At 45.0% G+C, this 12,743-nt stretch overlaps 1 protein-coding gene across 3 annotated transcripts in view; it reads left to right on the forward strand.

The window, feature by feature from the left end:
- RGS9 (regulator of G protein signaling 9) overlaps window positions 1–12,743 on the forward strand; it is a 68,542-nt gene that overhangs the window by 35,810 nt on the left and 19,989 nt on the right. For all 3 annotated transcript variants that reach the window (XM_077853700.1, XM_077853701.1, XM_077853702.1), the window contains exons 10-13: window positions 3,709–3,738; window positions 4,466–4,527; window positions 6,517–6,630; window positions 9,536–9,651. In XM_077853700.1, the coding sequence (XP_077709826.1) occupies window positions 3,709–3,738; window positions 4,466–4,527; window positions 6,517–6,630; window positions 9,536–9,651 (322 nt within the window). The remainder of the gene's footprint in view (window positions 1–3,708; window positions 3,739–4,465; window positions 4,528–6,516; window positions 6,631–9,535; window positions 9,652–12,743) is intronic.

A 12,743-nucleotide genomic window follows, 5' to 3' on the forward strand; every position in this document is an offset into this window, starting at 1 on the left:
CATGGATTACTGGGAAAAAAAATGTTTATTTCTTATGCTGTCATGAAGTGGTTTTCTTTAAATTGCTTAGAAATGTGCATGCATGCACATGTACACGCTTGTGTGCATGTGTATGTATGTATGTGTGTGTGTGTGTGTTTAATAACTTCACTTGAATATTTAGTTTTATGGCCTTTGGCTGAGTAATCATAACATGGACAGGTTTATGAGATTTAGCAAATAAAAATACTGGCTTCTCAGCTGAATTTGAATTTCAGATAAACACCAAATAACTTCTTTGGTATTAAAGTATGTCCCAAATATTGCATAGGCATCCTGTGTTTTATTTTATAATTATGGCCAACACCCCACTGTACCTACTCTCAGCAATAGTGTGTGAACCCTACTCAGTAGCCACTGTAGGTTGAGCCCTTGCTCTATGCTAGTCACCTCTATGTGTTATCTCATTTAATGCCCTCCCCCTTTGCTATCGCCTTTTACAAATAAGGAAAGAGGCTTTGAAAATTTGCAAAACTCATCGAGAGTCAGATAGCTGATAAGTGACAGAACCAGGAATTTGACCTGGGTCCCAGTCTGAAAGTCCATGCTCTTTCCTAAGCCTTACCTCCCTTCCCCAATCACATTCTCTCTCTGTCTTCTAGAAAAGTCCAAGACCCTCTTCTGCACCATCCCAATGTCCATACTCCCTTAACAGGACAGAGATAACCCTGTATGTCCATCTAGAGGAAGCTGATTCCATGGAAAGCTATTTTTAAAGCTAGAAATAACCAGTAAAATGCATGTGGGAAATCCAAGGTAAGGGCAGGGAAGCCTCTGACTCAACCAGACCCATTCCTTTGACTCCCAGAGGGTGGCTGGTAATCGCAGGAATCAGAGAACAGTCAGTGAACCGCACCACCAATGCAGAAGCCCTAACGGGGTAATGCAATCAAATGAAGTGAATTAAAATATGAAATAATGAGATAATGGCCCCAGAAACATATTAGAGCTAAAAGGCAGGCCATGCCAGGTAGAAGAGAGATGGGAGTGTGTGTATGTTATTATGGTTGACTTGCAGGGCCAGCTCCCCACGGAGCCCAGAGAACATCAGGCAGTCTGAGAATCTGGCTCATTTAATCTCTGTTGATCTTCTCAGGAGCCCCCTGCTCTCAGGAGGTTTGATCTTGTGTCCCAGGCCCTTGTTTATGACTCTGGCGGTTGAACACAGGCCTGGTATGATTGTGATCTTTACCATCATTAGTGTTTTTTTCTTCCTTAGCTTTATTGTTGACATACAACATCTATAAATTTAAGGGGTACGATGCGATGATTAAAACTATATATATTGCAAAATGATTACCACAATAAGGTTGGGTAACACGTCCATCCCGTCACATAATTGATTTTTTTTTTTTGAGTATGTGGTGATGGCATCTAAGATCTATTCTCTTCAACAACTGTCAAATATATAAAACAGTATTATCAGAGTCACTGTGCCCCAGATCTTGTTTCTCTGAGAGCTGGGAGTTTGTTTTCCTGTCATTAGTGTTGATTAAAGAGTTTCCTGTCTTTCTGTTTCATCTCGCGATCAGGGCTTTAGCTGTCTTTTTGTTTTAATTTTTAATGAAATTGCTGGACAGAGTCATTCTGTGGTGCAGCCCCCGTGGCTTCAAGGTCAAGAGGAAACTGGTGAAGAGTAGGCTGTTTTCTGAGTCTCATGGATCACTCCTCAGCTTTGTGAAGGGAAGATCTAGGTTTAAATCCTGGCTAAACCCGTTATTGGCCAGGAGGTATTGAGAAAGTCGCCTGTAACATCTCAGCAGCTCAGTATCCTCAGCTGAAAATCAGAATATAAAACCTCCCTCCCTTAAACTTTGTAAGGCGTCGGAGAGGTGTAAATTGCTTTGCACTGTTAAGTGATTACTATTCTAGGCAAAGATCCGGCTTCTGCTTTTTTTTTTTAATAATAAATTTATTTTTTATTGGTGTTTAATTTGCCAACATACAGAATAACACGGCTTCTGCTTTGAACAGAGGGGGAAGACCAGTAGATAGGATTCTTAATCCACTTTAGCACATTCTAACAAGAGAGTCTGAATGTATTAGATTTGAGTGCAAAGCCACTCTGGCCCCTGGGTCCTTTTTTTCCTGAAATGTGTCTTCTAAAACAGTGTCTTGTGTTAAAAGATAATGGGAACAGATAATCAGCAATGATCCATATTTTGGATCCAAAATATGGATCATTGTGGTAGTGTCTTCAACTTTTTAGGTGGAAAAAGTTCAATTCTACTAAGCTTAGACTAATCTCCATTTTTCTAGGCCTCCAAGCACATGGCAGCTGTCATTTATCTGATTTTTTTTTTTTTTTGAGCATCTACTCTGCACCAGAAATTATGCTAGAGGCAGGCATGGTGGCCCTGCTTTTAGTGGTAGCTGGTGGGTGATACATATATGAAACAAAATGACACAAATATTTAATCACAGCTGTGGTAAGGGCTATGCAGGAAGAAGTCAGGGTGTGTGTGAATCCAAAACAGAGAGACCCGCCTTTTAGTTTTCTGAGATAACTTTCCCTACTCCCCCACCCAGGAAAAAGGATTTCCTGTGAAAAGCAATTACATAAAAGCAATCTAATAAAGCAAAATGAAACCCTGCATGGATTAGAAAGGAGAGATACGTATGTGACATTCCAGATTAGACCCTCCTCTATTCCTTGTCAGTGGGCTCATAGGCCAATACTTAACTTTGCTAACTGGCTAAGGGAAATCGTGTCCTCCTCGGGCTTCTGATTCTATTCCCAGCGAAGATCTGGTTGTGTTAAGCTGCTTGGATTCTGGAAGCCAGGAACGAAGATGATCAATTTAAAGTGTAACAGTCAGCACCAAGTAGCCCCTGGACACAACCAAACCTGAAAAAACCAAGACTGGCATCACCAGCTGTGCCCAACTTCCAGGAGTTGCATGAAGCAGAGAAGTGATGCTAAGGACGCATGTCTGATTATAGAGGGATTTAGGAGGAGGCAGGTCTGAGTGGTATCTAGGAGGTTCTAAGAGCCTATACATGGAGTCTCTCTTGGGAGCCAGCCTTTCTCTGCTATATCGCAAAAAAATCCAGAGAGGATGCCCTACAGCTCACTCCAGGCACGAATCTGCTTTGGCTGCTTCAACAAGAGGATGGGGCCCACCTGATATGATCTACATCAAAACAGCTCCACTCTGGGACTTAGCTTTCAGTGGTTGCAGGTCTCAAGTTTTTCAATCGTGTGCTTTATATTTGGCAATGTGGTTGCCTTCTCCCCCCAACACTTGTATTGGTCAAGTTGTTATGAATGCCTGAGGAATGGATCTCTCCTGGGAGAAAAGAAACAAACATTCCAACTGCATACTTGTTTCCCCATATTTATGTCTCATTCCATTTAGGGTAGGCACTGTGGTAGATTGGGACCAATCCCAAACATAGTCTTGAATTCATCTTGGCTTTTGGGAGAACAGCGTGCAGTTATAGTAGTAAATCATATGCGTTCCCTCATCAGAGCCTTGGTCGAACTAATTCTCCAGTGGTTGTCTAGAACAGGGTGAAGGCAGTGGTCATGGGGAAATCCTGTCTTTTAAGTAAGAAAAGGTGAAACCATTTTTTTCATGGGCAAGGATTTTTATTTCTCAAATGGGTATTTGAACCATAATGAATTAATGGCATCTGTTTAATGGTTTTTGCTTCTTTGTTTTACAGAAACAAACAATCACTGCTGTCAGAAAAGAGGTAATTAGTTTCCCAGTCCCAGGGAAGTTTGATTTTCAGTCCTCTAACAAATTATATGTACTTTGGCTTTATGCTCTGCCCTCAGTAGTGAAATGAAAAACCACGTGTAATGTTCAAACAATTATTTCTGGATTAATGAACGGCGCAGAATGACAAAGCATCTTTTGTAAGATCTAAATGGATCAGTGCTGAGGCTCAGGATATGAAACACCATCAGAAGAGCCCAGATCTGAGGGATGTGGGGTAGATGCCACAGGGTCTGCTTGCCCACCCCAGCCCCTCCTCCCACAATTATGGGGCAAGTTTAGAATCTCTCTGAAGAGGCATACTGCTTATTTTGGCAAATTTTGTGTCCAGGGTGCAAGACAGAGCTCTTGAAGGTGTTGGCTATTGAGGTTAGACCTGCTGTGTCAGCCAGAGGCATCTGAGGGAAAAGCCAAGCATCCATCCCCACGTCTCGATTTAATGCTCCTTAGAACCTTTTGTTTTTCCAATTGGTACCTCTTCCTGAACTGATACATGATGGGCTGTGGAGGCTCCTAATTTAGAGTTTGGGGTCACCCCTCTACTGTGGGTCTCTGCCCTGTTAGTACCACCATGAGTGGCTTAAGGGGATGGAAGGGCAGATAAGTGGCTTCTGGTTCTGGGGGCCATGTGTGAGTGCCAGTGCTAGTGACACTCAAGGGTGGGGAAATTGGGCATCCTCTAACCACTGTGTCTCTTCCAGATCATGTATTACCAACAGGCCTTAATGAGGTCCACGGTGAAGTCTTCTGTGTCCCTTGGAGGGTAGGTCCCTAATTTGTTGGTCTTGCTGAGGTTGGAGCACGAGGTGGGCAAGAGGAGAACTTTCTGCTTTAAGGAGAACTTGAGCGGTCATGAGCTGACCTATCCTAAGGAACTCTGAGGGACAAAACCGGTCTTCTCAGGATTACGTTCCTAACTCTCAGTCTTCGTGTGTCCAGGGCTCATCTTGGGTTAGCCAAAGTTAGGGTTGGGTCAGGTTTTGTACAAGACTTATTGTTCTTGGAAGCCACTACTGTGTGGATGAAGAAGGTGGGCAGAATTGAAAGTTCATAGACTGGACCCTCTGGGGGATCCACACTAGCCTGTATTCCTGTCGCTACCCACTCAAATTTATTAGAGATATGTGAGTTATGTTTACTGGTTCAATGTCTACTTAAATGTCCGTTGTTAATTTCTGATTTAAAATCTACTTACGAAAAAAAAATCTACTTAGGATAAATCAGAAATTTACATTTGACTTATGGAACATCCAGAAGGGGACCTTGAGCCAGTCCCCCAGAGGACATTATTGGGGAGATACAAAAGGGTGTAGTGCCCCCCAGAGGGTTTAGGACCACCTTGCTAACTCAAAGATTTTCCTGCATACATGAAAATGGACTTGACTTCTTTCTGGAGAGGCACAACATGGCTAATGATTGATTTTGATTTTGCGAGACCCAAGCAGTGGTACCAATCAAGATGGAAGATGTTGTATTTTGTCCAGTGCCTTTCTTCCAATGTGGCGAGGGGTCAGGCTCTTATAGAAAAAAACGAACAAATCCTTCACATATCTTCTTACATCTTCCCAAATCCCTGCTTTGTATACATACCACCTGCCTGAGAAAATGTGCCCTGACCCCACCCGCAGATTTCCACAGCTCCTGTCTGCAGCTGCTGAGCTCCATCCGTCACAGATGAGAGTGTACCGGTTTACTCAATAGTCACTCACTTTGGGTCGTAACAATCATCATTGTTTTAGGAGAAAGTAAAAACCCTCTACTGTGATGTACCAGAAACCCACTTTAACGAAACCAAACAGAAAGCACATGGAAGGAGATACAAAGGTTGTTGGATACTTCTGACACCCACTCTCCAATTTCTGTTTGTTTTAGGGACTCATTATGAGGATTTAACATCACTGGTGTTAGGACTTGTGGGCCAGTTTTCTTTTTTCTTCCCTTCTGTTGCCCCACTCTAAAGGCCTTGCTGAGAATTGAGAGGGTCTTGGGAGAAATGAAGCCAAGGGGCCTGAGTTTTGCACAGAACTGTAAACCTAATGTTCTGGGATATCTCCAGGGCATGGGTTCTGTTCTATCAAAATCTCCTGGCTGTGGGCAGATGGCAGAGCAGGTGTCTCATGTGTATACCGTGGGTGCAGTCCCCCCACCCAAGGGCCAGAGGCACAGCAGGCTTTTCCACACTGCCCGTGCCCCAGGAATGTGCTGCCTAGGCAGGTCTAACTCACATAGAAGAAATTAGCTCTTGCTCATATTTGTGAATGTGGGATTCACACCTCAGTGAGACCATAGGCTTTGAGTGATGAATCTAGGTTCCCAAATTTAGGCATCATCCTGACCAAGTGGGGAACGTGATGTGGCAACAGAATCTCAGAGAGACCATGGCAACCTCATGCTTCCAAGATGGCACCACTAGGACACTGGTTTGAACACATGCAAACTGACCGGCTTTGAACTTTGAAGACTCATGATAAAATATCAAGAGGCCTTGTTTTAATGACATCAGTACAGTAGAGAAACTGCAAAGGGATTGGACGGGAAGACGATGTGTCATCTCATGAGTAGATCAGGGACAGATCCTGTCAAATACCTGCCAATCCCGAAGGCTATTAGAGCATGTTTCTAAGAAGGCAGCAATAAGTATGCAACTAAATCGATAAAGAGACGGGAGGACAGGCTGGTCAATCAACCTGAGTATTGATTTCGCCTCTTGGGTGTTGAACTTCTAGGAAATCATTTTCCATTTGCTTTTCAGGATTGTCAAATACAGCGAGCAGTTTTTGTCCAATGACGCCATCATGTCAGGCTGCCTCCCTAGCAATCCTTGGATAACAGATGACACCCAGTTCTGGGACTTAAACGCTAAATTGTATGTATTTGATATATTGGTGTTTTGTGTGTGTGTGTGTGTGTTTTTAAAATAGCCTTTTGAGTTATAATTCAAGTGCCATACAATTCATCCAATTGAAAGTGTGCAATTCGGTGGTTTCTACTATATTCCTGGAGTCGTGCCACGATTACCACAGTTAATTTTAAAACATTTTCATCACCCAAATAAGAACCCCCTTCACTTCCCCAAAACCCCTTCAGCCCTAGGCAACCATAAAACTACGTTCTGTTTCTGTGCATTTGATGAGTTTGGACATTTCACATAAATGGAATGATAAACTATGTGGTCTTTTGTGATTAGCTTTTATTTATTTATTTATTTTTTTACTGAAAATAATGCTTTCAGAGTTTATCTGTATGGTGCAGTGTATTAGTACTCCATCCTTATAAATGTGTGAGTGATAGTCACTGTAAGGAGATACACTTTTTTTTTTAAGATCCATTCATCAGTTGGTGGACATCGTCTCTGTCCTTTAGCTATTATGAACAATGCTGCTGCGAACATTTGTGTACAGATTTTTGTGTGGACGTATGTTTTCATTTCTCTTAGGCATGTACCTAGCGGTAGAAATTCTGGGTCAGCTGGTAACTCTCTACTAGTAATATATTGTTTTTGAACAGAAAACGATCATCTTTATGGCTTTGCAGTTTTGATATCTAATTAGAGAAAAAAATAAGTTCCTGGAGGCCAGGGCCCTACACCTGCCTTGGCAATTATACCACTCACTCATTTGCTCTGTTTGTGGATTATAAAGAATCGTGGCTCCTGACTGGGCCTATGTAAGCCTGTTGTTTGTAGGAGGCAAAAAGGTAGAAATGCAGAAGGAGAAGCATAAGCTGATGAAGGAAGAAGAGAAGGTGTAATAGTCACATCAGAGGGAAAGATAGGGCAGGAGGGGAGGAAGGAAGTGGCTGGTCAGCGTGGGTAAGACAGGTGGGGTGATGCGAAGGATTGAGACCATCAGGTGAATACCACAGTTCAGGTCCCCACCAAGGTCATTACCACGTAAGGCACAAGGAACATGCAGGTAGCACAGATCCAGCCAGGTGAACAAGCAGAGCTTCCCCGTAGCTTGGGGAATCCTTCCACCTCCTGGCCTGCTGAGGGCAGCTGATGGGTTAAGGAGGGTGCTCATGTGAGTGTGGGGTCTACTAGTGTCACCTGCAGGGCCCAAGATTCTAGAGCCACCTTCCGGAGAGGCCTCCCTCCCACGCTGGGAGCTCTAGTTATTAGGGTGTTCCAGTTCCCAGTGTGTCAGGGAAGAGAAGTGACCGGAATCGCCTTGTGTGCAAGGATGTGCATTATTCAGCTCTCTCTGGAGGAGAAGACAGGGCTGCCTGGCCAGAGAAAGGGTTTTCTTGGGAGAGCTTGGGATGGAGACGCGGTTAGCTGCTGAATTTTAAATGAAATGGAGAATACGGTATTGAAGCTTGAAGCAGAGATGTGCTGGGGAAAAGAACAGGGGTGATGTATTGTGTAGGAGCCATCCATCAGAGGGTTCTAGAGGGGTGATGCCGAATGGAGGCCCCACTGAACAGAGGAAGCCTTGTTCTGAATGGTTTAGATCTTCAAGCCGTATTCAAATCACCTGGGAGGCTTAAAAACAACAAACAAACAAAAATCAACATCCAGCCCTCACCCCCAAAACCTCTTATTTGGCCCAGGCTCCCTTCTTATCCTCACCAATGGTTTTTAAAAGCTCGCATTGACTTTAATGAATAGCCGGGACTCACAACACTGGTTTAGAGCATTGGCTCCCAGTATGGCCCCTGGACCAGTAGCTGCAGCATCATCAGGGAGCTTGTTAGAAATGCAGATTCTGGGCCCCACCGACCCCTGTGAACCAGAAACTCAAGGGATAGCACCCAGCAGTCTGTGTTATTATGAGCACATGTCTGCTTCTTATGTGAGCCTTGGTCTTCTCAGCAATACATGGGGATGACAATGGACAGCTCACAGGTCATCGCTTAAAGACCTTGCGATGTTTGTAAAACACAGTGCCTCACAGGCGGTGACAGACTGGTGGCTCTTCATGTTAGTACAATATTTGTACTGTTTTCACGTTGCTATAGAAGGCACAAACTTGCTTGGCCGCCTTTAGATCCCATGAGCATGAATTGTAGCCGGTCCCGGCTCTAGCTGCCACCTTAGTGGGAGGTGTGGTGTCGTGGACTTGGAAACCTGTGTTTCCAAGGGGCTCTGTTGGGTTCTGGAGAATTTCATAAGGAATAGGAGAAAAGCTAACTCTTTTTCTCATTTTCTGGAATGTTAGACCTCAGCCAGCTGTGCTCAAATGTCCTACCTGGGAGCAGCAAGACCTTTCCAAATGTGGAAGTGCTGGGGGATTTGTATCTTGGAGGAGGCCCTGGGAGAGGGTGTATCGGTGACAGTAGGGTCTGCCTGGGGTTGGGGGCCTGAGGGCAGGTACAGGACGAATCATTGGCTCCTACTAGATGCCCATGTAGTCCCGTGGTGAAGGGACATGGGGCAGGGTGGCAGTGGCCAGAACACCCATCACCAGTGCTGCTCTGGAATCCTCTTCTGGTCTGATGTGGCAACCGACCCTCCGCTGGCCAGTCTCCATAGGCCTTGGAGGCGGCATCTGTGTTCCTTTGCCCTGAAGTAGAAAGGAGTGGGCCCGAGTGTGAGGCTGTTTGCTGTGGGCATCCTTCTCACCTCCGGGGTACCAGTTTTGCAGATGAGCCCAGGGGACTTACCTGAGGCTGCATTTTCCTAGCAAGTGATTACTTGGATTGTTCATTTGTGCAGGGATTGGGGTGGGGGAGGATTGGGTTGAGCCCCGGGCTGTGGGACTCCTGAGCTTGGTGGGGGCCCCTCCCCTGCATTGAGTGTCTGGTGCATTCATAAATCATCATCCTTGCAGGGTGGAAGTCCCAACCAAGATGCGGGTGGAACGATGGGCTTTCAACTTCAGCGAATTGATCCGAGACCCCAAGGGCCGACAGAGCTTTCAGTACTTTCTCAAGAAAGAATTCAGTGGTGGGTCTTTGATTTTTTTAAATACAATTTTTACTTTTAGAAACACCCCTGCAAGTGTCAGGCATAGGGTTTCGAGGATTTCTCAGTAGAGGCCCCATAGTTGGGGGATGGCGTGGGGCCAGGGTACTGCATCTGCTGACAAAATCCACGTAGCATTACCCACATCTTCGAGGGCTTTGTCCCCTCTGGCTCTTCTCACTTTCTCATGCTGATTCTGGGGTCACCAGTCCAAGAGTCCTGCACCCCCTGCAGCTGAGTACAGCTCCTCAGGGAACCCCCGGCCAGAAGGGAAGCCAAAAAGCAAATTTTCTCTGTCTGGCAGCCTGGTTTCCTTCAGCTCACTGCTTCTCTGACCAGGCTGAGCATTTGAGTCACCTGGGGGTATTTTAAAAACACATCCACCCAGATCCCATCTCCAGATGCCTCTTTTTTATTGGTTTGGGGTGGGAGCTCGGCAGGTTTGAAAACTCCCCAGGTGATTCTAATATGTGGCTGCGCTGGAGAACCACCATCTCAGCTTCCGCTTTGCTTCCTTTGGGGCATCAGGAGCGGGACAGGCGGGGCCCTGTTTTATACTCCATCTCCAAGTGGCTCAGCATGGCAGGGAGGCACTTGCAACTCCTTAAATACACTGCCCCTGAGAAAACATCTGGGAAAATTAAAGGTCAGATTAGGTTCGATTTCAATAGGCCAAGCGTTCAGTTGGGCTTCTCCAGCCTTTGCTGAAAGAAGTGTTTTTATGGGATCCGTTCATTTGCTTACTGGATCCCTGACCCTGCAGAGCATCCTATTTGAACCTCCATTCTCAGCCACTTGCTCCCAGGACCCATTTGTCTATGGGGTTGCGCCTGAAACTAATCCCAGGGGACATGCCATTAGCCTGCTTGACTGTCTGATGCAGCACATTACAATATGGATTCCTGACAATCCTTCTCTCTAATCAAGCCTAATTGCCGTGATAAAATAAAACCCAGACTAGATGATGGGAAAGGCAAGTGCTTTTAGCTGCCCCCCCCACCCCAAGCAACTGGCGAATAAGAGGATAGAGTGCCATCTAGCGGCAGCATGGCAAACTGCACCCTGAGCTTTCCCACCCTCACTTGGTAATAGTGAGAATCTGTTGAAAAGATTTCCTTGTGTTATTAAAATAGCACTTCTGGTGATCTCCTCAAGAGATTCCCGAGGCTTCAGGGGTAAACAGGGGAGATGAATCGTGAGTTTTCTCATTTAAATCACGTTTTTAAGAAATCGGGATCTACTTCGCATACCATAAATACGCGTACCATGTAATTCACGTGCCATCATCCTTTTAGAGTGTACAGTTCAGTGGGTTTTTATTTATTTTTTAAAAAGGTTTTATTTATATATTTACGAGACACACAGAGAGAGGCAGAGACATAGCAGAGGGAGAAGTAGGCTGCCTGCAGGGAGCTCGATGTGGGGCTCAATCCCAGGACGCCAGGATCACACCCTGGGCTGAAGGCAGACGCTCAAAACACTGAGCCACCCGGAGGTCCCCAGTTCAGTGGTTTTTAGTATAGTCACAAAGTTGCACAACTGTCATCACTATTTATTTGTAGGACATTTTTACCACCTCACAAAGAAACCCCAAACCCGTTAAAAGCCATTCCCATTCCTCTCTCTTCCTCTGCCCCCTCCCTTCTTCCCCCTTCCTCACCATTTAGGTGACCTCGAATTTCCTGTCTATCTTCATGGATATGCCTCTTATGGACATTTCATATAAATGGGATCATACCTTATGTGGCTTTTTGTCTTCTTTCACACAACATAGTGTTTTCAGGGTTCATTCCTGTTACATCATTTAATGGCCCTTCATTCCTTTTTATGACCAAATAATATTCCATAGTATGGAGAGGCCACCTTTCGTTTATCCATTCATCATTTGGTGGCCCTTTGGGCTGTTGTGAATAATGCTGCTATGCACACTCATGCACACGTTTTTCATGTGCTCACTTAATTTTTTATGGTAATAAAATATTCATCACATAAAATTTATCATTCTAACCGTTTTTAAATGTATGGTTCAGTGGCATTCCGCACATTCACGTTGTTGTGTACCCATCACCACCATCTACCTCCAGAACTGTTTATTTTCTCCAACTGAAACTCTGTCCCCGTGAAACACTAGCTCCCCATTCGCTGTCCCCCCCAGCTCCTGGTGACCACTGTTCTACTTTCTGTGTCTATGAATTACTCTATTTTTAGGTACCTCATGTAAGAGGAATCATACTTCTTTTTTGTCCTTTTGTACGGGCTTATTTCACTCATTTCACTAATGTCTTCAAGGGTCATCCCTATTGTAACCTATGTTAGAATTTTATTCCTTTGTAAGGCTGAATCACATCCCATTGTATGGTTTTGGCTATCCATTCATCTGCTGATGGACATTTTTGCTTCCACCTTTGGCTATGGTAAATAATTGCTCATTTAATTTTAACCTTAAGCATTTGCTTTTTTTTTTTTTTTTTTTTTTGCCATGAGTAAGGTGGTCTCCATCGCACTTGTTGTGAGAGTGATTGGCTGTCACTTAAAAGCATCACTGGCTTGTCCACTCCTGCCTGTGATCTCAATCCTAAGAGCACCCTGATATTCATGTTGAAGAGGAAGGATCACTATAGTTACGGGACAGACATCAACTAGTTTAGAATTATGCCGCTTTTTCCATTCCGATGCACCTGGGAACTTTCCAGAGAATGGTGTGAATGGAGAGGAGGGGGAGCTCCTGTCTCTTTCCCCACCCCACAGCATACTGTGATTTACACACATGCACGTGCACACACGCACATACAACACACACCTACCCACATGCACACCCATGTGTAATATGCACACACAAGCACACGTGCACACACAGCCACTTGCTGCCCCACTGCTGTGATCATCTGTATTTTCTTAGGCACAGATGATCACCTGGGTTGCTTGGACCCAAGTACTCGCACTCCTTGTGGGTGCCGTGGGGAAGTGAAGGCTCGAGAGGAGACTGGCTTTCCTTCCGGGCCCAGAGGAGCCGAGTCTATGAGGCTCAGGTGAGCCTCCTCTGGGTCCCCCAGTGGCCAGGCCTTCCCTGAGAG

Source organism: Canis aureus, chromosome 16, assembly GCF_053574225.1.
Source record: "Canis aureus isolate CA01 chromosome 16, VMU_Caureus_v.1.0, whole genome shotgun sequence".
Classification (NCBI taxonomy): Eukaryota; Metazoa; Chordata; class Mammalia; order Carnivora; family Canidae; genus Canis; species Canis aureus.